The sequence below is a fragment of the Neovison vison genome, chromosome 1, assembly GCF_020171115.1.
Source record: "Neovison vison isolate M4711 chromosome 1, ASM_NN_V1, whole genome shotgun sequence".
In the NCBI taxonomy this organism is placed as follows: Eukaryota; Metazoa; Chordata; class Mammalia; order Carnivora; family Mustelidae; genus Neogale; species Neogale vison.
In genome coordinates this window covers 96989520-97016155 of record NC_058091.1, presented here as the reverse complement: position 1 = coordinate 97016155, position 26636 = coordinate 96989520, and the positions used below count along the sequence as shown (strand labels likewise).

Sequence of the window (26636 nt, the reverse complement as noted above, 5' to 3'; positions counted from 1 at the left end):
GTATGCAGATGCTGGCCAGGCTGGGAATTAGTAACATTTCTGAAAGGAACTGATGATGAGTCTGAATCAACTTAATCTGGATTTTCCTCAGCCGCAGAAGCCTCTGCTCCGCTGGCTGGAGCCCCACCGGCACCACCGCGGGCCTCCCTCCCTGCCCGCCCTCGCCCTCCCAAGGGTGCCAACGGCCTGGGAGCTGGGCGCCGGTGAGTTAAGAACGCAGGGTGGGGCGGGGGCGGGGTACCAAGGGGACTGAAACACAAGGCAAAGGGGCTAACCACACTCATTTTCATCCCGGAAAATTCCCGAGACAGCTTGAGGGAGGGAGGGCGGGCAACGTAGAAAAGAGTGGCTTGGAGAGGGGTGAGGTGAGGTGAAAGGGTGGGGACTTCGAGAGAGTTTCCTAAAAAAATATTAAAAATTAAAAAGTTCGTGCGTCTCAGTCAACCAACTCTCAAAGCACTGACACCAACGTTTCTCCGATTTTCTTCCAATAAGTTAGCGTTTTCTCATGTTTAGTCTTATGTTTATTTTCCAAAGGGGGAAAATCATGGTTTTCTTTTATTATCAGTATTACTAAGCTCGAAAAAACCGAAGTGGAAAATCCAGACGTTTGTCTCCAAGTGTATCTTGAAATAGACACTGAGAACCGATATTGTTGCTCCGTTGTACGCCTCAGTTTTTTTTTTAAGTTATTTAGCTCTTTTTTTTTTAAATTTGATTGCATGTGTATTCTACCTAATATAATTCTTCCAAGCCAATCCAACATTTTAAAGCTAAAGTTAAATTTTTTGTTTTCCTTTTGTATTTAAAACATTTTTCTTTCTTTTTTTTTTTTTAATTTTTCATTTCCTGTGTTTCTCCTCCTTGTCGCCAGTTTTACTACCTGGGCCTTCCCCAGACGTGTGCCTGTTAGTGGTGGTGTTGTTCAAGAACATCTTGTCCATGCCTTTGAGCGCCTCGGTGAGATAGTTCTGCAGGGCCGTGAGCGCGGCGCAAATGGCCGGGGCGCCGAAGCCGTGCGTGATGAGGCTGAAGTGCGTGAGGCAGCTTTGGATCCCCGGCTCCAGGATGGGGCTAGGCCTGCTGTTCCCGATTGGCGTCCGGTCCTGCGCCAGCAGATCCGTAAATTCTTTACAGAGTTGCCTGTGAAGAAGGGAAAGGAATGGGGGGGGGGGGGGAAATCACTCAGTGTCGTTGTCATTGGCATTAGAAAGGAGACGCTCACACAAGCCCAGAGGCGCCCGGTCACCATAGAGCCGGAGAGCGAGGCTAATGTGGACGATTCCGCTCTGTTTCCCTTCCCAGCGCTCTCCCTTCTGGAGCAGCTGGGACTAGAAGGAAAGCGGGGGTGGGGAAGTTATGCACCCCTTCTATCCCAAAGCCTTGCCTTTTTTTTTTTCCTCAAATCCAATCTTTCCCCCCATCATTCCAGGACCCCTTAAAGTCTGCGTGGGAAATTCGCTAGGCTTTAGCATTTGGTTTTGAATATTCAGTAATTTTTGGCTCTTACCTGGCAGTTTTGTAAAAAAACAAAAACAAAAACAAAACCCTTCCCCCTTCTCTCCTCTGCCTCGCTAACCTCTTGGTGATCAGACTCAAAAAGCCCTGAAAGATTTAAGCCCCTGAGCCACAAGCCTGTCCCTGGCACAGAAGCAGATTGCCGGAGACTTGCATGGCCCAGGGCATGCAACTGTTTATTCCAGGAGAGAATGCTGATTCCATAAAGCAAAAATCTGTTTACCTGTAGTATTTGGGGAGGAAGATATGTTTCCCCCCTTCTTCCCCTTTTCGCCCTTTCTTTTAAGCACAGGCTACTGAAAATCATTGTACAACAGGATTGTTGTCAATATAAAAGGATCCCTACATTGTTTTAAAAAAGAAAACAAAAAGCCTTAACCATCTACAGGTAGATGGTTAAGACATGGGAGGGTAGATATTTATTTGTTGAAGGTTTTTAGTTCCTCAAGGCAACTACAATTTAGAGGAATCTTTCAGCCTTAGGAATCCTGCGTGCCTAAGTATGACTTGAGCTTATTTGAGAAATTTTTAATATAGGAGGTGGACAAGAGGGTTAATATAGGAGGGTTTTAGCCCAGAAGGTCCAATGGCTTGGCTCTGCTACCAGTCAGAGGAATGACATCCCAAAGGCCATAGCCTTTCACGGACTGGCAGACATCTCCTGTCAGTCTGTTTCCACTGGTGGGTGGGGGGGCCAGGGGGGCGGTGAGAAAGAAAAACTACAGAGTTCCAGTCCCAACCCCTCCACTCTCTTCATGGCCTGACATTTGGGGACTTTTGGAGCCTGGACAACAGGTAAACAAGGCAGGTAACTACAGGCCCATATGAGTGACCCTGGGGCATCCTTTGCCAGGGAGATTACTCCCAGGAAGAGTAATGGCTGAATGAGACAGAGAATACATCCCCCCACTCCCACCTGCAGCAAGAGAAAGGGTTTTGGTTTTAAGACTGGTGGGTAGAGAATCCTAACACACACCCTCTCTCTACCCTCTGTCGTCCTCTCTACTGGTTTCTCAACTCGAAATGCACACCTACATCCTTACAACCAGGAAAAGATAGGTAAGAGTTCTATCTATCTAAATAGGGCAGCTCTTAAGCCAGGGGTACTTCGGAATCACCTGCAGGGTTCAAATGCTCATATCCATGCCTCTGCCCCCTGATTCCAATTCAGGGAGCTTGGGGCTAGGTCCACAAATAAATACCTTGGAAAAGCTCCCCAGATGATTCTGATACTCTCCCCAGGTTAAGAATTGGTGTTCTAAGTGACGTTACAGGATTTCAAGAGGTGATGAGGTAGGGGAAGTTACAAGCATTCCTTAGGGAAATCCTATTACCTGATTTATACACTTTAGTTTTATTTTTTCCCCAAAGTACATTTACTCTTTTATGAAGCACCAACAGTTCCCCGACCATCAGAGAGAGAGGCAAGGGGCAGAAGGGCAATAGATCTATTACATTGCTAGTTGGTGCATCAGAAAGAAACCTTCCAAAAAAGAGGATGGGTGCCAGGTTTTGATCGTTGGAAGAGATGGTTAAGGAAGTCTTTCCTTAAGTTTGTACTCATTACCAAAGTGCCAAAAAGGAAATTCTGAACTGGGGAGAACAAATGCTTGGAGTCAAACATTCTAAATCTTCAAAGCCCAAAGCAGGGTCTGTAAGCAATTAAAGTTCTGGGACATTAATATTTTTTGACCCTGCGGAAAGGGGCAATCAAATTCCAATCACGTCTCAAAAACATCTGGACAAATTTGAGCAAATGATTTTTCAGCCTTCCATATATTTCTTTAAATTACGCTGTCAACGGAACAAACCGCGTCCTCCAGCACTAAATAAATGAGCGCTGCTGTTTGGGCCGAGCCTGCCTGCGAGAGAAACGTGCGAGTGGACGCAGCGCCGCCCACTGCAGGCCTGAGCGGGCCATAAAACACCAACAATATGACACCGAAGCCAAAGACAGGAGTAAATCAAATAAATAGAAAACCCACTGTAAAAGTTCAAATGAGCTCTAGACCTAAATTTAGCCAGAGATTTACTGTTTTCCCCTCTGGAGTTGTAGTAAATTTTGCGTCTGTGGAAGATGCCAAACAGCAACGTTGGAAAGAGAATAATTAGAGCTGTGGGTAGAGATGGGTACACATGGGTGACATAAAGACACCCGGAGCATGCATCTGACAGAGAGAGGTGAAACCTGGCAGAAATGGGCACCCAGGGATCCGGGGAAGAACTCGAACAAGGACCAACCCAGAGAAAGTCTGCCTGGTTTCCCCAGGGTTGGGGAGAATGTAAAAAGCCTGGATTCATATTAATAAAGCCATTCTCCCCCCAAAACTTGGTAATAGAGCAGACCCAGACAAACCCATAGCCCATAATCAACCTGGGTGGGGAAGAGGGAGGAGAGAGGAGAGAGAGAAGGGCAGCAGGGTGGAGCCCGGAGAGCTCCTTGCCAGCAATCCACAGGCTGCACAAGCTACTCCTACCACTGAGCTGCTTTCCTGCTCCACCAGTGGGGGCTGCATTGCCTCCCCAGTACTGCCCCCCTCCTCCCGGCCATGGCCCCCTGCCCCAGGAGTTGATGAGGTGATGCAGCAGGATGGGAGGGCTCAGGGTTTGGGACACTCACTTGGTAGCCAGCAGCATATTCTTTCGGGAATGCAGGTCACTGGGGTCGGTGTGCTGCCGGTTCAAATACTCTGAAACAGCTTTAGCAGGAAACTCTGTTTCACAAATATACCCAAAATCCCGAGCTAAGTGAACAGCTTCTCCTGAAAAGACAGCAGCAGAGGTAATAATCAGTCCCTATTTCCTAATCATCCCAGGCCAAGAGATCCTTCCTGCTCGACTGTTGGTATTTACAGAAGAGACCAGCTGTTGGGGGCAAAAGCAAAGGTGAGACTGAAGCCCAAATAAAAATGACTCTCAGGCCATAAAGTTGATGGAAGAAACTTTGCTCCTGCTGCTCTTTCCAGCCTCTCCTTGATGATCTTTTTGGCCAAGTCCTAGCTAGACATCCCTGGAATAGCTTGGGGCTTCCTACACCCCATGCTTTCTCTTAAGGGAAAGATGGGCAGATATGTTCAGGAGTCACCTTACAATTGCATCTAGACAGTTGGCTGGATATTGGAGCCAGATTTTCCTCCTCCTTTTAAAAGCACCTGTTACACCTGCTTTAAATAAAATTTAAAAGTATTCCTATCTTTTGTATTATCTTTCATATCTTCCTATAACTGCACTAGGACAAACCCCCCTCTTGTTAATAATTAATATACATATAACCATAATTCCATGTGTGTACATGCCCACATATATTAAAGAACATATGTAAAACATATATGGAATAAGTGTTTCTGTCCAGCAATGAAGTATTCATTCTTTGTCAGTTCCCTGATAGGTTTCAGGTTTCTCCTTAGAGGGTCCTGTCATCGTTTTCCTACTTAAGGACTTTCCACTGCACAAGATGACACACCAGCTACAGAAAATCTGGACACCTGAGAGATTCCTCAGCTAATGTGGAAGTCCCTTTCAAATAAAGCATTATTACCCTTTAACGCACAGCCTTAGGTGTTCAAGGGATGATACCAAACATGAAAAAGAGATATGTTGAATTATCCCACAGTTACCATATTTTTAAGGGGCATGGCTTACTTTTAATCATCATTATAGTAACAAAAAAAAAAAAAGACTTCAGGCATGATGCTTACAATGATCCAAATCCATAAAACTGAAAACTGCCAAATGAATATTGGAATTTCAGTAGTTTTCCTGTCTTGTCCCTTCTCCACCCAAATTCACATCTTGGATAGAGATTACCTTGACTGCTTTTACAAAATAAGGACAGTGATATTAGTAATTCCCTGAAGGGCAAAAAACAACCTCCCACCCCACCCCACCCCACTACCAGGGGCTGAATCAACTGCTAATAAGTGTGATAAGGAAATCTGGTGACTGCTGCCCCTGGAGGGTAAGTTTGGGCCAGACAATTTTGCCTTAAAGATGGCAAAGTGCAACGCCTGTGAATGTGATGACTTTATGGTTGTTACTTGCATGTTCTAAGATCTCCGAAAATCAGTTCCCCATAGGAGTGTCATAATATCATATCCATAAAAACAGAAAGAAAAAAAAAACCAAGACCAACATGTTAGACTCTAGAGAAAATTCTACTTCCTTCATTAGGACCATCTGGCTGTATTTCCTATCCCTTCCCCATCCTGCAAATTAACTGCAGATCCTCTTGTTCTCAACTGTGTAGAAGATCCTGTTTATTATATACCATAAATATCATCCCCAACCCCAAAATGATGAGCAAATTAGAATGTGCTTGTTATAATTATGGGCCTTTAATTCACAATCAATGAATCAATGAATCTACACAGTAGGTCCTATGTGACTCCCCTCCTTGTTTCCTCACCACCACCCTCGATCTCATTTTTTTTCCTAGGCCTCATTGGCTTCACTAAGCCAATTTCATCAATAACAAGTCCCAGGTAATCAGTAGGAGATAGGACGCTGGGAGTGGCATGAGATCGAAAATAACCATAGGGGTCATGAATGCAGTAATAGTTTGATAAACTGACAATGTGTTTTCTACTACTGACGATTCAGAGGTAGAACCTGGGAAGGAGAGAGGTCTAGAATGCATTGCTGCTTCCAGAGATACCTTGCAAGAGTTCATGCAGAGGGGTTTCACACACTGCATCCTGCACCTGATGGCAGAGGTGACCCCTGCACTGCTTTAGCGCCTGGACCTGAGCACTCTTCAGAGCTTAGGGACCCTCACACATGTCCCTTGGCCTCTCTGCAATTGCCAGCTCCCTCTAAGTAAAAGGACCTTTGAACTTCTCTCAGGCAGCCGCTTGACATCCAACTCATAAGGGCACAACAATCGCAATGATTTCCAGTTAATCATGAAACGTGTAAAATGTCAGCCTTCAGCCAACAGTTAAACTCAGCCACTTCGTGAAATGGCCACACGTCTTGCTTACCTTCCACCAGGGAGGTCAGTAACGTGACATTTGCTGCTTTGCGCCTGCCCGCGGGTAAATTCAAACCGATTTTTTCTAGCCTTTCTCGCAAAGATCTCCCCCCATTTTTCGATTTGGCTCTGAAATTGCAAGAATTAACATTCTGATTAACCTCAGAGTGTTCCTGAAACAAAGTTTAGACTTAGCAATCTAAAGCCCAGTGGAGCTTGAAGAGGTTTTAACTCGAGGTTAGCACATTTTCCCCCTTTCCTTTTGGTTATTTGCTGATAGTTTGCTGAGGTTTGCTTAATTTCTGCAATACAGAGCATAAAAAAAAAATTGAGTTGTTTTCTTTTCTTTTCTTTTTTTTTTTTTATCTTGTGAGAAAAAAAAAAAAGATACCAGATGGGAATAATCAGGTTGTGGGTCCAGAAAAGGTAGAAGTTGCATAGGCAACACACAAGCTCTTTTCCTTGTAATGGAGCCAGTTAGGTGAACATAAACTGGGCAAGCACAACCTTGCTGAAAAGAGGGAAAGAACTGGGTGGTTCAGAGAGAAGGCACTAACTAGCTGAAACAGGTGGGGTTTTCCAGGAAGGAAGGGGTCAAGAGTCGATATAAAACGGAGTTGGGTTAAAAGGGGGAAGGAAGACTGAAACATGAAACCAACACGATGATGGTAATCACAGTAACTGTTAAACTAACACTTTAGGGAGTTTAGTTATGCGATAAGCACTGTATATTGATTATCTCACTTAATCTCATAGCAAGTTTTATACACACACGCTCAATGCCCAGGGGTGATTGAAAGAAACTTCCACACTCTGGGGCTCAAAGGGCTCACTTCAAGAGAGCAGAGCAAGAGGATTCAAAGTGAGAAAAATCCATGAGTCACACATTTACTTCTTCCCCAAATTGTCCCTCTATGTGTTAAATTCTGGGCAAAAATACAAGAAAAAAACCAGTTACTCTGACCTCTCTTGTGGTACTCTTCAAACACAGCCACTTTCAGGAAAGAAAGGGACTTTCAACTCCCCAAAGAGGCTAACTTGAAAAGTTCATCTCCTACAGTGTTACCTTCATATTAGAGACATTACCAAATTGCCCTTCGACCAGGCACAGGCAGAAATTCCGGGGGAAGGCTGTAAATCTGAAGATAAAAGCCATCTCTTCCCGCATTTTCCCAAAGGAGTCTATGGAGTGTCTTCTTCCCATATTAAGGAGCACTTGAATGCCCCCAAGAAAGAACTATTCCTATTTCATTATTATTGGTGGTGGTCTTACTGAAGACAGGAGGTCGCAAGTCTAGTATGGAATTTTTCAAACTGCAGGGAACAATGCCTCGGTGGGCAGTGACCAATTTAGTCGGCGGCCAACCATATTTTAAAACAAAACAGAGCAATATTACAGTATATTACTGGTACAAAGCAGGTTACTCCATGAAACGTCTGTTTTAGATAAGTGTGTAGGTTCTGAGTCTCACTCAGGCTACAGAATGCCCTCCAAGTGTCCCGGGGAGAAAAAGTGCCCGGCGCCAGGCACAGGGCAGGGAGAGAGGGAGGTTCCCAGTACCGACAACAGCGGGAGAGCGAGCGGCGCGTGCTTGCGGCGCGTGGGTCCCAGGGCGGCGGCGTCTGCGCGCGCGGCCCCCTGCACGTGGCGGCCGTGGCTCTCCGCACGCGCAGCGCCGGGCCGCGCGCTGGACGCCCGGTTGCTAGGCAACTGCGTGCGGCTATCTGCTGGTTTCCGGGAGAGCCCTCTCCCTTCACCCCGTAATAACCGGTTTGGGGGTTTTACCTTCTGAGGACGCCGCCGAGGAGAGACGCGTTGAGGCATTCGGGGGGCGAGAGCCGTCTCTGAACTTCCCCCACAGTTACTTTGTACTTTGAAGTTGAACTGAGCAGAGACAGACGGCCGGGGACCGAGCAAAAGACCTCGCCGGTGTTGACGGACATGCCTCCCAGGAAGCCATCTTTATTCATCATTAGAGAAGTCACAGATTTGGGAGGAACCGGAACTAGAGAGGAAAAAAAAAATGCCATAAAGGTGACCGGGTTTCGATCCTGGTGACCGGCTGATAGAATGTGTCGGTGCGTGCGCAGGGGCGAGGCCACCCGACAGGAGCCAAGTGGAAAGCTGGAGGAGGAAGTGTTTGTTCCAGAGGGGCTGCCGTGCGTTCAGAGCACTGTGTACAAACAAATGGAAAAGCCATCACTCCTCTGGAAACTTACCCCATGTGTGTAGACCTCTGCGTGTCGCTTGCCACAGTCCCGCTTGCTATATAAATCAAGAAAACTCACGGCCTCGAGTTTGGATTGCGCTGCGAAACCCGGCGAATCCTATTCCATCATGTGCTAGTTTGTGACCTGAGACATCTCAGTGAACCTTTCTGACTCTCAGATTCCTCCACGGTCTCCTAAGGCTAATAACCACATTTGGTGCTGAAGTCTGAAAGTGATTATACTATAAGTGATATAAAATGGTAATATCGATGTTCTTTATGGGAACCCCTCCCTTCTTTCCTATTGGACCCATTTATGTGGTCATCACTGGAGAGCACTGGAGAGTGGGCCCTATCAGAGACACTGTGCTCAAGAACAGCCACGTAATAATACCATTCCGCTTGGGCTCAAAGGAGATGCTCATTGCTCCAAAGTGGATCTCATTCTTCCCTACATCTTAACAATACATTCATTTAGAAGTGAACCCAAATGCTCCTCTCCAGTGAAAGCAATTCCACAGTGACATGAATTTTGCTTACAAATTAACTAAAGCGCCGGCTGGTGATTGGAGCAGTTATGATTTACAACAGGTGCCCTGATCAATCAACCAATCACTCTAATTCATGTGAGCGGAGGTCTTGCCTTGCCCCAGTTGTTTCATTTCGGCAAGTAATTGATAACAAACCGCACTCAAGGTATGTTTTATGCAGAAGTTAATAAGAGCTGACAGCTGGTTGCCACTGCTACCCAGGCTCATTCAGTCTCTCCAGCCTGTATGTCTGTTTAATTGTGTTTCAGTGTCATCTGTACCTCAGGAAGAGGCGGGGCTCAGTAGAACCAGAAGGCTGGGAATGAGGAACAATGAATGGTCAGTGTCCCAGTTCTTGCTGGCCATCTTACTCCCTCAGAGTTCTACACAGCTGAAGCCCATTTTCTTTCTGCAGGTTCTAGAAGCCACAGGGCAGGTGACTTTTCCTGACTTGCCCTGCCGTACACCTGAGCTACTTCCAGTAGGATGTGAAGCTCCCAAATCTTCAAACAGTATTTGTTGAACATGCATCTGGCATGAAAAAGGTTTCCACTACTTCTTTTTAATAAACACAATGTCTCATCCTATAATCCTGGTAGGGGAAAGATAAGCTCTTTCCACCATCTCAAGCCTAGAATACTATATATCAAACAAATTGTACAAACTCCCTTGTATAGAACAGAATAACCAACACACAGTATTTTTGTGACAGCTTATTCTCTTTACTCAAATTCTGCCATTCAGACCTCTATAATTGTCTAGAGACTGCTAAAAACCAAGTAGGTCCCAAATTTCTTATTTATTAGGAATTGCATTTGGCCCTTTAGAAACATTTTGTGGAAAAGGATTTTCCTAGGAGAATGGATGGGGGTCCTAGAACATTCCCCTTTGCTACCATTTAGTACACATTTTGGTAAATCTGGATCTGTCTACAGAGTCCAAAGCCTTGTCTCAGGGCAGGTGAATGATTTTAGGTAACAGAGCGGATCTTCTGCACAGCTGTGATGGTGGTGGGGTGCGACAGAGGGTGCTTTCTTCTTTCTGATTCCCCTCATCATACTCTTATCAGTGAAGCTCTTTCCCATTTGAGAGTGAGCCAATGAAAAGTCCAAGAGCAAGTATTAATTAAATTTGAGTAAAATATGGAGTTAAAGTTATTTAAAAGCAAGTGATTTGGGTGGGAACACCCTGTTATTTAATTCTCTTACACAACATCTACATCTGTTTTGATCTGTCTTATTCTTTGCAATACTCTCAATTTTCATCTTTCAGATTCATATTCAAAAACTCTAAGCAAATAATTTATCATCATAGGAATTAACATCAGATAATCTTGGAGAAACTTTTCCCCAAAATACAGATGATGGCCTTTTGTAATTTTAACATGGTAAGAACTATAGAAATAAATTGCACAAAAATCTACCTTCGACAAAAAAAAAAAAAAAAATCTACCTTCGACACTCAGCAATGTTTTTATATTTAATATTTAATTCTATTAAATATTTTTTAGAAAGAGTATTTTAACAATAAAGAACCTCGCTAAGCTGAACATAGTAAGTTCAGTTCCGATTTCCCATATCGGACAACCAAATATCTCCTTAGGTTTGTAATTTATCTGCTTCTGAGAGTCCCAGTTGTCAAATCTCTTGAAGAGCCAGGCCTTTAGAGACACTTTATAACCTGCCCTCTAATTTCACTATTGTTAATTGCCTGATTTACCTGACAAGAGCCATTTCCTATGGGGAATGTATATTGTTCCCTCCTGTGGGCTGTACCTTTCACAAATGCATTATCACTTAAATATCACAAATCCAGTTAGCTTCTGTCAGCACACCACTGTCTTCTTTTGTTGTTGTTGTTTTCCCCCCAAAGAGGCAAACTATTGGAGCAGACATGCTTCAGGTTATATTTCCATTTTCTTACTTTAAGTATAAATCATGTTCCTACCCTCTACCCTCTCATCTTCAGGTTCTAACTCTCTCCTACTCTGGCCTTAAACCTAGACCCTAGACTAGGTCTAGGTAGAATAGATCCTACCCATTTCTTGTCCTAACTTTCCTTAAAATCCCTAGCACTATTATCTACCTTCCCTTTCACTCTCACACCTGCTTAGCTCAGCTGATTAACCCCATATTTTATTCTCTTTGTCTTTTCCCTTCTGCTTTCCTCCAGCTTATCAATAAACCCAGAAAGCAACAGGGCCCGGTTGATTTGTTAGTAATTATGAGCACACTGTTCCTGCTCATGGAACCCAGAGATGACTAAGATAGGTTTAAAGCGACAGCAGGAAATGGTAAGGAAATGGAGCATAGCAAAACTCAGCGTGAAGCTTTCAGTTCTTTACATGTTTACAATTTTCTGTGCATATATTAAAACCGGTGGTTTTTTTCCCCCCTGTTTGGTTCTCCATTGCATATTATGACCAACTCCTGGATGTTACATCCACAAAACTTGCTCCCCTCTTTTTTTTTTTCCTTGCATTATATTGGGGAGAAGAAGAAAGATTTAAAACTGGTCAATGTTTCATTACAGTGACTGGAATTTTATTTAAGAGAGAAGAAGAAAGACTGATTAGAGAAAGTATTATTCATTAGTGGACTACAGAGAGCCAAATGGTTAATAGACCAGCACTTAATCTGTATTCTTTAAACAAGTATGAAATTGGAACCTTGATATCTTTGTATTTGATTGCAAACAGACCCCCTATGGATCTGATTTGCTGGTGTCGAGGAAGGGAAGAAATGAACCCATTTAATAGATTCAAGGATAAGTCCCCCCTGACAGATACTCAGACTTAAATATGTCTGCTACACCAGGAAGCTACCAAGAGGTTGAACATTGCTTGAAATAATTACTTCTCACCAGCAGAACATCCCCTTCCTTTATACTTGCATTGTTTCTAATCTACCTGAGGGCTAAATGTTATTTCACATGGATATATAGCACATCTATAGATGTGAGCACCAAATTCCTGGAAAGAAAAATAAGAGGATTCTTACAAAGAAAGCTAGAATGTAAAGAACTACAAACATCCAGGGTTAACATCCCTCTAGGGACAAAGTCTAAGAGTCTAGAAACTGAATTGGGTCCCATCACTTACTCTGTGTGTGGGACCTTGAGAAAGTCATTTATCTTCTCTCTGTCTCAGTTTTTTCACTGGGAGTGGAAGGGGGTGGGATTTGGAGAAGAGTGACTAACCTTTCCAACTTTGAAATTCTGTGAACTCTGATTACTCCCTGGGTGGCTGGAATGTATCTTAGAATCTCCAGTTGAATAAATACCTGTTGGGATCCAAGTCAGCCCTGGAAATGCGAACCTCTTTCTTTAAGAAAGGGGAAACTCATACCTCTTCAGAGGTTCTGATACACTCTTGGTGCTTTTTACCTTCTAGGTCAGAAGGAAGAATCCTAACATTGCAATGAAATTGGCAATTTCTTCATAACCCCTCCCCCGCCCCAAAGAAAATCCACACTAACCAAAGTGTTTATATGGGGAAGGGGCCAGAACTAACGGGAAAAAAGTGGGAGAGAACTGAGGTTGAACTGAAACTAACCAAACAGGATATCCCTAAGACCAATCAAAATGCCCCACAGTCACATTTGAACCTTGGATTCCAGCCATGCAAGCCTTTCCAAGAAATCCCAGTGTATTTTCTGCTCTCTAAGGTGTCAAGCCGATTGCATATTAGCCTCTGATTTGCACCGAAAACTTTTTCTTAAAGCCTAGGTGAGCCTTTTTAAAATTTAAGCTATAGGATGGTGGCAGTGATCATTTGTATCAGTTGGGCACTAACCTGCCCCCTCCCCAGCCCAGATTCCTAATCTTAATGGAACTGAGAGTTAAGAATGATTTTTTAATGTCTCGTTGGATTTTTAGACTGTTAATGTACCGAATCCTTCTCATTATTACTTTATTGATTGCTCATTGACCAGCCCCCTTCAAATCGTATTAACCACCCTCTGCCGGTTTAGATTAGGAGAGTTTAAAAAGCACCTTTCATTACTCCCTCCACTCCTGCCTTGGAGTTGAGACTCGGCATCTTAATGGGAGCTCTAATGGGGCAGCTAAGAGGAGAGGGGCCACGGTCCCTGCCGATTGCATTAATAGCTCAAAGGGGGCCAATACAGAAAATTAGCCGTAAACGAGCTCTGGAGATCTTCAAATGAAAGAGCCATTTATCACGCTGGCTACCTTCACTCCACTCGTTTGCTCTCTCTACTGGGAACAACTCATTTCCTCTTAACTAAATTACTTCAGAAATGTCAGCTAAGCCCAGATAGCAAACATAACAAGAGAGCTAGCTTATAATCTATGGGGTGATATTAACACGGGTGAAAAATTGGACTGGTTAAATTTTAGGAGGGGACCCTTCAATAATTAGAGTGAGAGACATAAAGATATATATCCTTTATGCCCAAGTCTTCTGGCTTCAGTATATATAATGGCAGAGACATCCGAACCTGGATCAGTGGCTGCACTTTTATTAACGAGGCAGACTTTTAAAAATCTCTCTACAAAACATAATTTAAAAAAAAAATTGCTCTAAAAGCCCAGTAGAACATAAATAAAGTAACCAAGTCCCTTGCTAGTTGTTGAAATTAAGAAAATTTAGTTCAGAAACTTAATTACCTCCTTTTTTATGAAAGTAATCTCTGGGAGAGATCCCTTAAAGGGGAGGGGAGGGGAGGTGACAAAGATGAGAGGCCAGAGGGCCAGGAAGCAAGTGAATCCATATCCTTAAGTGGTTTATAGTTATCTAGAACAGTAAATCAACCACTTGTTCCTATTTTACCTATGCCTCTCTAAATATAAACATATATTAAGATATTTTCTTCATGTAATAAAGCAAATACCTGAAATACTAAATAATGCAGTTAACCTAACACTTCATATTCATACCTTGCCCTCTAACTCAATAAAGTGACTGGGATGCCACTTAGTTGTTTAAAGTTGCACAAAGTCTTTTTTAAAAAGGCTTTCAGAGCCAGAAAAAGTACTCCATGTCTTCAAAATAGAACCAGCAACTTCAGTCAATATTCTCCTTTTCTTATTACCGGAGATACCCTTCTGCATAGGTAATCACATTTTGCTGACAAACATTTACAAGCCCTGAAACCCAAGCATCCCACATCTAAGAACATTTTCAGCTCCGTTTTGTTAAGCAAGCTAAGTTCCAAATATTTTTATTGGCCTGCCTATTAATAACATTTCTGATTGGTCATCTGTTGGGCATGCCCCACTGACAGCCCAAATGTTGTTTCTAGGATACAGAACCCTGAGATAAGGGGTTCAAGTCTTCCGTGAAAAGGGAGGGGGAGCTGAAACAAAAAAGCCAATGGAGAAGTGCCTCCCCACCGTCCCCTACTCACCCCCATCAACCAGCAATTAACCAAAAGAGAAGGACCCCAGAGGAAATGGTGAAAGTGAGTTGTCAGCACAGTTGCAAATCTAAGCACCAAGACTGGGTGTCTGAGCAAACCCAAAAGCTGGCATTAAAAACTGGAGTGATACTATCTAAAATAATAATAATAATAATAATAATAATAAATAAAATAAAAAATGAAATGATACTATCTAAAGAGAGGGAGGGATGTTTGGAGCAACACTTAAAATAAATAGTTTGGCCCCAAATCTTACTATTTCTTCTTCAGGATATTACATTCCAAAGCCAAATGGCATTATTCCAAGTACAGCTCTCCCCCGCCCATCCTCCACCTCTTAAAGCCACTTTTTCTGTCTGTAGAAAAGAAGATAATTTAGAATACCTAACCCTGTTTGGAATTCTGACTTCACAGCACTCCTACTGTAACAGCTTGACTTTGGGTTACTTTCCAAAGCACTTTTTCTTCAATTATTTTTGTGAGTGTTATGTGGCTCAATTTAATCATAAATGACTGAAACTAGAGATTGTTGACACCAAATATAAGGACGGGCCTTTTTTCAGAATCGATAAGCAAGGGTTACAGTAGTTAAAATTTTATCTCCAAATATCAGTTCTTGTGATAATTAAAGATTGCACTGTTTACACATTCAGGCTCCTAAATAGTGGCATGTGAGTGACATTCGGGCCTTTCAACAGCCACACTAATCGCCAGGCAGTCTCTCAGTGACTGTCAGAAGAGAGGGGGAAAAATTAAGCAGCTGCAATACGCCCAAAATGAGTTATTGTAATTACATTTAATTAGTTTAATTAGTTAATTATTTTGCTTACAGCTGTACAAGAGACTGCAAACATTTGTTAATATCACATGCCCTTTAACAGTATGGGGTGATTCCACAGTCACACTAAATCATGAATGCATATGTAGAAAGATTTAGGAATGGGCATAGGCTGTCTCAACGTCTTAGGATGTGCATATTTAGCAACACATTTGGCACAATTTTTAAAAACATAATAAGAAACAAATCCTAAAACACAGGGAACTGGAAACAGAATTACCACACACACACACACCAAATACAAAAACAAGAAGAGGAACTATCTCAACAACTTTGGGTTTAGCCCAGCAAATTCCAGTTATCAATGAAATAATTATAGCACATTTTTGAAAGCAGTGTTTCCTAGTCAATTTCATACATGATGGTAGTTCAGTTATTTAAGATACATCTAGAATTGCTACCAAATGTACCCTGAGAAAAATACCAATAGTCTCTGTCCCTCTGTGTCTTATCTGGGCTTCTGACTTTGGTTGCCCCCACCCCCAAATTTCCTTCTTCCAGACATGCCTTTTTCATCTGGACAGTCCCTGTCCTATGACTGTGAACAAACATTTCTGTCTTCTAAAATAACTAAACCCCCCAAAGTGAAAACTCATAAAGACATGACTGCACAGGAAAACTTTGCTTACTTTTGGGAGGGATAATCCATACCTTTTTTTATGACAGACTGGTCCAATAGATTCATGCCGCTGTTATTGGCATCTTCAACTGACTGTGAATATAAAAACATCACTATTCAAATTGACTGGATATTAAAGAATTGCACACATAAATCATGTCATTCCAAACTGGAGTTTCTGTTATTTCCATTTATATTAATTCACAAAGGGAGGTTTTATTATTATCATTATTACCTCCAAATCAACATGGAAATGAAATTCACCCAAATTATAAATTCTTCCAATGGAAGCAGAGGAAAAAGGAAACTGGGAGAGACATCTGGGATGCAGTATTGGTTTAGTTATTATATTAAACATAGATGTTACACAGACATATAAAATTTTATATTATTTGCTCTTATGAATTGTGAAAATTTGGCAATAGCTGAAAGATTTTCACCAATATTAGTAAGAATAATTTCTGTTTTCAATTCTATCCCAGCACATCTTCACCCTAGAGTCATTTTACAAATACATAATAGTTTACATTATGGGATTTTAATTAAAGTCTGAGCAATTTGGAATGGAATGCAAACAGCAACACATAGGAACACGTTTGCAAACTGGCAGGACCGCACACCCATGCAGTCCATACACGTCCTTGTGTGCTATGAATTTCCTGCTGCATGATAATCCCTGAGAGGAACCTGCACAATTTGTTCCCCACCCCCATCCTGCTGCTGCTATTTCCCAGCAAGAAACACACCTGTTAGGAGGGAAGTAACTACAGGCACACAGATACAGAGACTCAGATCCTCCCAGGCAGCACCTAGGTAATAATGGCAAAGAGCATTCGTCTTCTGTGCCACAGTCTTATCCTAAAAAAGGGAAGTTTCAACCCTGGGTGTTGGCAGCACTTCTGAGGGGAAACAGCTGTTGGAATGAGTTTCTTTTCTTTCTCCCTTTCTTCTTTTTCTCTTTCTTTCTTTGGAATGAGTTTCTTACTGTCAGGATGCACAAGAACAGAGTTCTGGCTGTGTATCCCAGAGCATCCAAAACTCCCTCCTCCAATTCCCAAAGAAAAATAAATACTAGGTCTTTCTAAAATGTACTGCTGCTTTCCCTGATTCTTAGAAACCTAAGTTTGGACCAGTTTGTCACCCACTCTACAGAGAAGTAAAAAGCAAAGGGCTTGAGAGCGAGGCTATGTTTTCACAGCACCTTCCACCCACTCACGCTGCATCCCCAGACAGGGCGTGTGTTCATCACAAGGAGGAGACTGTCTACCCCAAACAAGCAGCACATTAGAAATGAGATGATCTAATCGCGAAGGGAGCATGTTAATTTGTTTCTTTTCGTTTTTAATAGTCACTCTTCAGTTGTCGGAAAGGTGAGGAAAATTGTTATTCTCTGGAAGAACCGTTTTCCATGTTGCAACATGCCATGTACATATTAAGAAATAGTAAAAACTTCTTTAAAAAATACTTCATATAACTTGTTTGAAACTCCTCAGGAGACCCTGCCCCCCACACACACATACACGCGCGGGCACACACACACACACACACACACGATTCACACCTTGCTATGCTCACGTGTCTACAATGCGAGGTATCCACTCAAGACAAAAATAATCGCCTGTGTCTGGAGGCGGGCTGGCCAGGGATCTCAGAGGCCAGGACCCAGGCGCCCCCACACCTCACCCTCACATCGATACGTAAATATGTATATACGCCTCATCAGCGACTGGGGTAGTTGTGGTAGTTAATGAGAAGGCTCTTGTCTGATTTTCTATCTAATTACGGCCGCCTGCTGGGTTTTTGTACAGGATATTCACGCAGCATGCTGGCGCTTAATCGTCACAGGGAGGATCGTAAAGATTTAATTAGGACTGCATGCGGAAGCGCAGAAAAACAACTCAGACTCGTAATTACTAGACTTCTTTAGTTAAAAGTGATACCAGGGGTTGCTTTAAGACACTAGAGTGTGTTTGAGAGAGAGTGTGTGTGTGTGTGTGTGTGTGTGGTGGATTTGACAACATCCTGATATGTTTATACTCAGGGGTAGTAGAGGTGAGAGAGGTTAGAGAGCAAAGACTGGAAAGAAGAGGCGTTCACGACAACTTAACTCCAAACTAGGTGTCATCTCACTCCACCTTCCTTTCTGAGGCTGTTTTTCTGAGTTTTTAACACTGCACCCCCTAACATACATACACACAATGGGTGAAATGTAGCATACCCAGAATCCAAACAGCGATTTGCTAGTTTAATAGCCCCTGCGAGTAAATTGAAATAGAAATTGACAGGGTTTTATAGTTTCATTTAAAAAATATTAGAAGCATTTGGTTAATTATCTCCCGTCCTTCTCTTCTCTCACGGTCGGGGCGGTGGCCGTCTGCGTGTGTGTCCGGGTCACCCAACACACCCCGACACCAAGCCTCGGCCAGGTGAGTACCCCTCGCTGTGAAGCCCATTGGCCCAGCAGCGCCCTGGGGATCTGTCTGGTCTTCGGCTGGGGGCCGGGGTGAGGGGCGGGGGGTGGTGGTGGGGGTGGATCCGGAACACAGAACAGGTTCTTGAGATCCAACAGTGACTGAAGTCCAGGCCGAGGCACTCTCTGGTCCCTTCTTAAAGACTGGTCGGCCGCAGCAAACCCAAACCGTTGCAGCAGGAAACGGTGAGATCCCCACAGACTCTTGTAACTTCAGCTCCCCCCACCTTGCCCCCGTGCGCTCCAGATCCCTAATTCGGAAGTGGATCCTCCAAGATGGAGCAGATGGGACACAGCCTCTGCACTCGGGGCTCTGGTCCTAGGTACATCTTCTACCCTTTCTTCGTCACCTGTCCCGTGTCACGTCAAGCACACCCAGGCCTCGGAAGGCCTGTCATGGCCACGGAAGCAGAGATCGTCCCCGCTGCCTGGGACAGGCGTGGGGGTGTCTCCCCCCAACCCCCCTGCACTGAAGGTCGTCCAGATAAAGTCCCGCAAACCACCCCACCTCGCCAGAGGAGCGGCTGCGAAGCTTCTGCTGGAGGAACCCGGAAGAGGTGTGTGGGTGGGGAGCACGCGAGGGCCGGGGCCTGCGCCTCCTCTCCTCCCGGCTCTCTGCACCTCGCGGTCCGAGTTCTGACGCAACAACTCAGCCTGCCGCGCGACGCCTGGACGAGGCTGTTCTCCCCAACACACACTGAACTGCTCTTGCTCTCTCGTCCTTTGCATTTGGCCGAACACTCAAAACCCCTCACTATTATGTCTTTAAAAACTAATCTAAACCTAAACTAAACTAAAACTAAAGAACTATATTCCCTCTTTTAGGGCAATTCCTGGGTTCAGTTGACTAAGTCACTGGGCTGCGGGGTGATGATGACTCGGCTAGTATGTTGGCAATGCCAACAGCACTGGTGATGAGTTGATCCACTTTCACTATCTGGCACTTTGAGCGCACGCAGGAAGGTTAATTTAAGAACTTACGCCCCCCCCCCCCGCGAAAACACACTCATTACCCCAGTACATTTTTAAAAAACCTATTAAATATTTCTTTCTTGTATGGTATTCCAAAAAGAGCAATCCCTCCAGACGGAGATAATAAAGCTTGATTAAACCAACAGAACTATCATTCTTATTACTACGGGGAAATCCAACCACAAATCAGGTGATTCCATCATTTTTGGAAATAATAAATAACTGAATTTCCTCTAAAACAATAAACCATCATTAACTACACACAGGCAACATTTGATGCTGTCACCACATTTTAACTGTTCGAAATACATTCTTTTTCAAGTAAGGTAAAAAAGGACTCAAGTACTCTTTTTTCTTCCCCATTTCATTTTTCTTTGCTTTAGAGGTATGTCTAAAATGATGCATAATATACACAACTATGCCAATGAGACCGAAGTGTCAAATACCTCTCAACCATATTTATCTTTTCTGCAGACTATTTAAATTAGGGAGCAAAGAGAGACCTGCTCAGAATCATCCAGACACTTTTTAGAAATCATTTCTTTGATGTTTCTTTGTTTAGTTTAACCAAGTATTCTCAACCAAATCAGGCTCCATTGTGTAGGTTGCAGATGGGTTAGGGAGTGGGTGGGGGGAGTGTTTTGAGCCTTTTGTTTTAAGAAACAAACACGTGATGCCTCTTTAACTGGGATAGTGGCTTTGGGGAGAGGAGAATATTAACAGAGGGGGAGGACTGGGAGGGATGTGAAGAATATTGCTCCACAGTCATTTAATGGCTCAAAAGGTGAAAACAATCTCCAAAATGGTATGTGTCCTCTTGGACTCCCAAGCAGAATTTATGGCTTTCTGGGTCTTTCCCCACAATTATTCCATTTCTCAGGAGATGACTCTGGAACTCAGTTATCTTGAAAAAGGGCTCAGCAGCTTATGAGACATTCAAAATAGGACCCAGTTTGGACAATCATAGCACATGTTTTTCTTCCCATGTGCTTTGTCATGCTTAACATCCAGCAGGAACCTCTGGAGCCCGAGAGGACCCTGTGCCTCTCTGCTGAAGCTCCAGACTCCAGGCAGCCCAGTCTGTCACCTGCCTTGTCAGGAGGCCAGGCCCACTAAGGGACATGCATGGAGAGTTGGTTGGGAAGGGTACCCAGCTGGGTGGCACCAAGTACAAGGGAGTAGGAAGTAGCTAAGGCAAGACAAAAAACATCTAACCTTAACTCTAATGATGCTAAACTACCAACACACACACAAATATTCTTCTCCTTCGTGATTTCATTTCAAGTGGTTCCAGCTTTCATAATCGGACCTCCAGAAATCGCCGCTACAGGGCCATACCAGTACAACACAGAAACAGTTATATATGTGGTGTCCAGCTATTTCTGTTCTAAAGAGGGAAGCTACCTCCCCCAGAAGATACGGAGCTGCCCCTCCCCCACCCCTCCCATCTCCCAGGGGCATTCGCTATTTATTTATTTATTGTCCTTTTCATTTGTTTGTTTGTGGTTACCTGGACGTCTTCCATTCCGGGGTGGCCGAGGCCGTGCAGCGAGAGGCTGTCACCCATGCCCGCGTCCAGGCCGTGGTGCGCCGAATGCAGCAGCACGTCTGGCCGGCGGACCGAGTGGTAGTCCCTCCGGGGGTCGAGGCCCGAGAGCTGGGGCAAGGCTGCCCGAGGCTGGGGCAGGAGAGAGCCGGCTTCCGAACCCACTTCTTGCCGCTGCCGTTGTCCCCAGGGATGCTGCTGGGGCTGGTGCAGTGGGTTCAGGGAGTAGGGGTCGTTGACGTGGGAGTAGGGATCCTGGCTCTGGTGGTAGGGAAGCGGTTGGTAGGGAGGCGGGAAGTAGGGCGGCTGGAAGTCTGACGACGGGGTGTGGGACAGCGGCGGGGCGCTGGAGTAAGGTCCTTGGGATACCGAGCCCAGCTGGGAGAGCCTGGAGCTGTGGCTCGGGACGCCATCGTGCCGGTCCTGGGAGCGGAGAGAAGAGAGAGAGAAACAGAGTGACAGAGAGAGACAGAAAGAGGGAGAGAGAAAGAGAGAGAGAGCGAGAGAGACAGAGAGAGAGAGAGAAAGAAAAAAAAAATACAAGCGACTAATGGAGAAGCCCGGCTTCTGTATATTCTTCCCAGGACAGGGAAAGCAAGAGTCTGAAACTTATACTCCCAAGTTGACTCAGAGGGCACATGATTTCAGCAATTCCAAATGCCAGGCTTTGGGGGGAAAATGGGGAGAATTACCACCCACTTAACCAATATCTGAGCCTTGTGTTGGGAGTGTAAAGCGGGCAAAAGGAGTGAGGGTAAAGTAACTATGTATGGGGAGAGATTCTAAATTCCTTGGTTAAAAATACAGTAGCCTTATCCAGAGCATTTCCTCTTCTGGGTATTTTAAACTATTTTATTTCTAACTCTTTCAGAGGTTCAAAGCATAACAAATGAAACTCCATACTTTTGCTGTGCTGCTCCTCCTGCTCAAAACCAACTTCTGCCCTCCCTGGCAACCCAGCCGGCTGACCAAAGAGCTCCCCACAGGAACCTGATAATTCCAGGAGCTCTGAAGAATCTGCCTGCTCTGAGTTCCCAGTCACCCCTCCCTCCCCATGAGGAATTAAATAATTTAAATAGTATTTGATGGAATGACTCTCATTTGAAATCATATCCTGAACCCACGTTAAATTAAGTTGAATTGTATTTCTGAGGAGTTGTTTCTAAGGCTGCCTTTCTGTATTTAATGCTATTAAACTCCAGGGTGTGAAAATGAAGGACCTGGGGTTGGGAGGGAAAAACAAGAAAAACCCAGACAACTTACTGTTGGGTCTATCTGGAGTGGCAAACTAAGTGGAAGGAGAAGGGGGGAGGTGTGTGTGTGAGGAATGTGTAAGTTTCTCCCTCTCCTCTGTGGAAATGCCTTGGTAAAGTCCCTATGGTTCTTTTTGGAGAAACAGTCACCTAAATTTCCAAACTGCAATGGCAAATAAAAAGTTTTTCTCTGAGGCCTCCCCCCTTCCCAGCTGACTCATGGAGCTCAGACGGAGAACACACAATGCAGAGAGAAGCAGCTGCAGCCTCGTCCAATTATGGTGCTAAATTACCAAGCCAAAGGCGCTCAAAGGAAGACAGAGACAGAGAGAGTGAGACACACGCACAGAGACGGAGAGACAGAGAGACAGTGAGAGGAGGGAGCATGCAATTCTGGTACAACGTGAATCCAAACTCACCATGGATGAATAGGTGTGGACTAACATCTGGAAAAAAAAGCCTGGTTACTGCTCAAAATCAAACAATGATTAAAAAAAAAAATCAAGGAGTCCAGCAGAGAAACGAGCTGGACACAGGAGCCGAGCTTGAGGGGTTTCCAGGACAAGCCATCCAAAAAAAAAAAAAAAAAAAAAAAAAAAAATCCCCCCCCCACCACCCTCAAACAAGATTGGCGATGCCTGTCACACACAGACAGAACTGTTCATCGGTCTCTTGCTGTCTTTTTGGCCTCTTTTCTTCTGCCGCTCTTCGGGGGCTCCAGATGCAGTCCTCTTCCACCCGAAGCTGGGCTCAGACTGCTCGGGCGCCCCTTCCTCCCTCCGCTTGCCTACACCGCCTCATAATAATTGATATTCATGACTATTAATATTACACGAGTACTTTAAAGGGAGAATGGAGGACAAATGGAGCGTGAAGCAGCAGCGAGCGCAGAGCTCCCCTACTATTGTAAATGACGTTCATTCAGTGGAGAATTACTAGATGTAATCAGACGAGGGGGCTGGCAAAGGCAGACTGGGGAAAAAGTTTAGCAGGAAAGAGGCAGAACTTCAATTAACTGAGCCGGGGACACGCGTAAAGCAGCCCCTGCTCCTTTGGACAAGGCAGTGAGGGAGAGCATCGCTGGGGGCTTCTACAGAACGTAGGTGTCCTTGTTCCTGGAGAGGGACTTTCCTAATGGGAAGAACTGATCGCCCTAGGTGCTTTGTGTGCAGATTAAAAAACAAAATAAAAAGGCGTTGCCTCATCATTTGGAGGGGAGAGGAAAGTAAACCGGTGGGCCTGGTTGTTTACAGTGACGTTTAAAGACTTGTAATGAATACTGGAGATTATGCTTACTTTCTAAAGGACAGGAGCGAGATGGGGGCTTTTCACCCCTTGTGTAGACTTTCCCTCCTTATACTGCTCCTACGACCCGTGATTTTTACCTCAGTTTAAAATATATGCAATCAATCTTCAAGTACACTAAACTTATCCTTTCCAGGCAAAGCCAGGGGCAACAGAAAACCTTTTTGGATGTTTCAGGAACCCGTTCAACTGGCCTGACTGCCATTTCTGTTAAAGTTCAACCTTCCTCCCGACTTAAAAAGGTTCCTTCCACAGGGTTACGGGTTCTCCTACATTATTGAGCAGAAAATTTAGGCAAATAGGGATACCTGCAATATTCTCTCTCTTCTCCCTCCCCCTCCTCTGTCTTCTCTCCTTCTCTTCCCCCCTCCCTCTCATTTTATCCTCCTGGCTCTACCCCTCTTCTACTCCACCCCTCCCTCTTCCTCTCTTCCTCCGTCAGTCCTTTCTGCTCTCTCTCCCTCCTTCCCCATTTAGCCATTTACTTTTTTCATAAACTAAGAACAAGTTTCATCCTGCTCACTTTTGGGAACCCACTGAAATCCCAGTATGCATATTCCGAGCTATTTACACACCGTGCCCCCGTCTCCGCCCGTCTCCTGCCTACTTCGGGCGCTCACATTCTTTAGGGTAGTTCTAGCGACTTCGACTTGACCATTATCCCGCCTGTTAGAGAAAGAAAAGGAGGCCGACCCGAAACAAGCCCCACCAGGCGGAGGCGCGGCTCTTGGTTACAGTCAATACCCAGCCACAAAAGAGGAAAGGAAAACCCTAATCATCGTTCCGCAGAAAGACGAGTCTCCTCAATCTCCCTTTCTGTCTCCGTATCTCTGTCACTCACACACACACACACACACGCACACGCGCACACACACACTTAGGAGCTGGCCGAGCTGGGGGCGGCGGGCTGCCTGCGGGACGCGGCGGCCAGGCGGCGGCGGGCCTCGGAGCCCGGGTCCGCCGGCTGAGACCCGGCCGGCTGCGTCAGTCGGAGCTTCCCGGCCGCAGCAGTGCGCGGCCCATTATCCGCCAGGCGGCTCCCCGCCGGGCTTTCCGGAGTGGTCCCGGCGCGGAGGGGGTCGCATTTTCTCCCCCACTGGTTTGGGGGCGCCTCTGTGCGTCCCGCCGCGGCCGCTGGGGACGGCCGACCGAGCGCTCCTGGCCCTCCCAGCCCGGGACTTTGCTTCCCGTCTTCCCTCCTCGCTCCAACTTTTCCGCTTTACGGTCTCCGTCGCCCGGCTCTCCAGCTTCGACCTCCTCCCCCCCCCGCCTGGACTCGGCGGCGCCCGTCCTGGAAGCTTTTCTGTCTGTCCTGCCTCCCTCGACGTCTCCTCCAGCCTTCGCTTCCCTCTTGCCCTGGCACCCGCAGTCGGGGTCTGCGAGGCCATTCCGCTCCGAGCGAAGTTCCGCGGGCCTCCGCCGACGTGCCCTCCCCGTCCCGCCGCGTGCCCTGCCCGGACGCCCGCCTCGCCCGCGAGCCCCGGAGCTGCCCCGCCGCCGCAGCGGTCGGCGCCCCGGACCGGGAAGGGCAGAGGCGGGCGCGGCCACGTCCCCGCCGGGCGGCACGCGCCCACCCAGCGGCGGGCAACCTCCCCAGCCCGAGGAGAGTTGCGCTAACCCAGCGCCGGAGAGCCGGGCGCGCTGAACAAGGGCAGAACATTGAGTTAAAAATGCCCAGACGCTGGGTGGTTGGACGCACTGGCCCTCAAGAAAGCAAAACACAAGAAAAAATAAAAATAGAAATAAAAGATCTGTTAGGGCTCCTTGGCTTGTGCTTTGTCTGCACCCGTCTAGCCGTCTATCTACCTCCCTCTTTCTAATTTTCCATCCTCTACTTGGATCCGTTGGTTATTGGTTTCAGAAATATTATTGAAAATAAAAATTAAAAGCCCGAGTCTGTTACGAATGAGGCTTGAAAATCTAATGCTCTCCCACACTCAAAACGACGAGAGCCTCTGCCTTTATCAGCCCCTATTTCCTCTGCCCACATTCAGTAGCACCGCATTCCCCATCGGAACCTTAAGGTGGGGGTGGGAGGGCGAGGAAGAGAGAAAGAAAAATAAAAGAAAAAGAGAGAGCCGCGCGAGAGAAATCTCCTAACTTCAAGTAGCCAGATTTCAACCTTAAAGTTCTCTTTCCGAATAGCGAAGTCTCCCCTCTGCCCCTTTTCTAAAAGTTAGAGAAAGCTGAGAAAACCGGCCGGAAATCTACGACTAAACGCCGAAAAATATATATCAGTTGGGGTGTCAAGAAGCTCAAATTCTCTATCTGCAAAGCTCTAAGATGCATCCGGGGGTGTCGGCTCACCTCATAGATATCTTCGTACTTGACATTCTCCACGAGCTTCCAGAGCATGATGGCAGCCTGGTCTCTAGGAGGTGAGTGCATTCATGTGAGGAGCAGATGTCTGGCTTCTCAGGACTCCGCTGTCTGTAATGATCCATCTATAATTGGAAATGGGGGATACACACCAAATCCGACGCTCCTCTCCCATCGCAACTTATATCTGTTGTCTCAAACAATAGGCTGGAGAAGTAAGCCTCAGCAGAGAGAAAAACATTATTACACACACAGGAGTTAGATGCAACCCACAGACATATATATTATAAAAATCATAAACACGTATTTACACCCAGACACCCACATTGAGTTATATAAGCACCCCTGGGTCACGCAGAGTCTACAGGCTCCGAACATGCATTTAAAGGAGAGATAGTCGTTCATTGTGATTAATATAAATACACAGATTTAAAAAACCTCTAGATGGAAAATGATGAATCATTGTAGCCACTGACTGAAGTCTTTACAATTCATAATGAGAAACCAGGGGGCCACGAGTCCCCCATTTTCTATGTAGATTTTAAAAGCGGGACCATTTCTGAGATTTTTATACACAAAAGCTCCTATTCATGTGTGTTCAGCAGGAGGGTATTTTGAAAGCTGGATTTGGGGATTTTTTAGGGCAATCTCCCTGTATTGATGTCTACAAACTTTTTTTTTTTTTTAAGCTGTACCTCTGTCAGTC

At 45.2% G+C, this 26636-nt stretch overlaps 1 protein-coding gene across 4 annotated transcripts; it reads right to left on the bottom strand.

Moving 5' to 3' along the window:
• Window positions 1-480: 480 nt before the first annotated feature.
• TFAP2B (transcription factor AP-2 beta) lies at window positions 481-26371 on the bottom strand. 4 transcript variants are annotated; one of them, XM_044252606.1, is made up of 8 exons: window positions 26256-26371; window positions 25919-26055; window positions 21018-21476; window positions 16098-16158; window positions 8274-8493; window positions 6498-6616; window positions 4139-4280; window positions 481-1143 (listed from the first exon to the last, which is right to left on the bottom strand). In XM_044252606.1, exons 2-8 carry the CDS (start codon window positions 25997-25999, stop codon window positions 843-845), a joined length of 1383 nt encoding a protein of 460 aa, XP_044108541.1. In that variant the 5' UTR covers window positions 26000-26055; window positions 26256-26371; the 3' UTR covers window positions 481-842. The 4 variants fall into 4 exon arrangements, with proteins under 4 accessions (XP_044108541.1, XP_044108557.1, XP_044108549.1 ...); XM_044252622.1 differs by lacking the exon at window positions 26256-26371 and adding an exon at window positions 22726-22752 and having other exon boundaries at window positions 25919-26235; XM_044252614.1 differs by lacking the exons at window positions 25919-26055; window positions 26256-26371 and adding exons at window positions 22726-22752; window positions 22956-23953.
• Window positions 26372-26636: the final 265 nt, after the last annotated feature.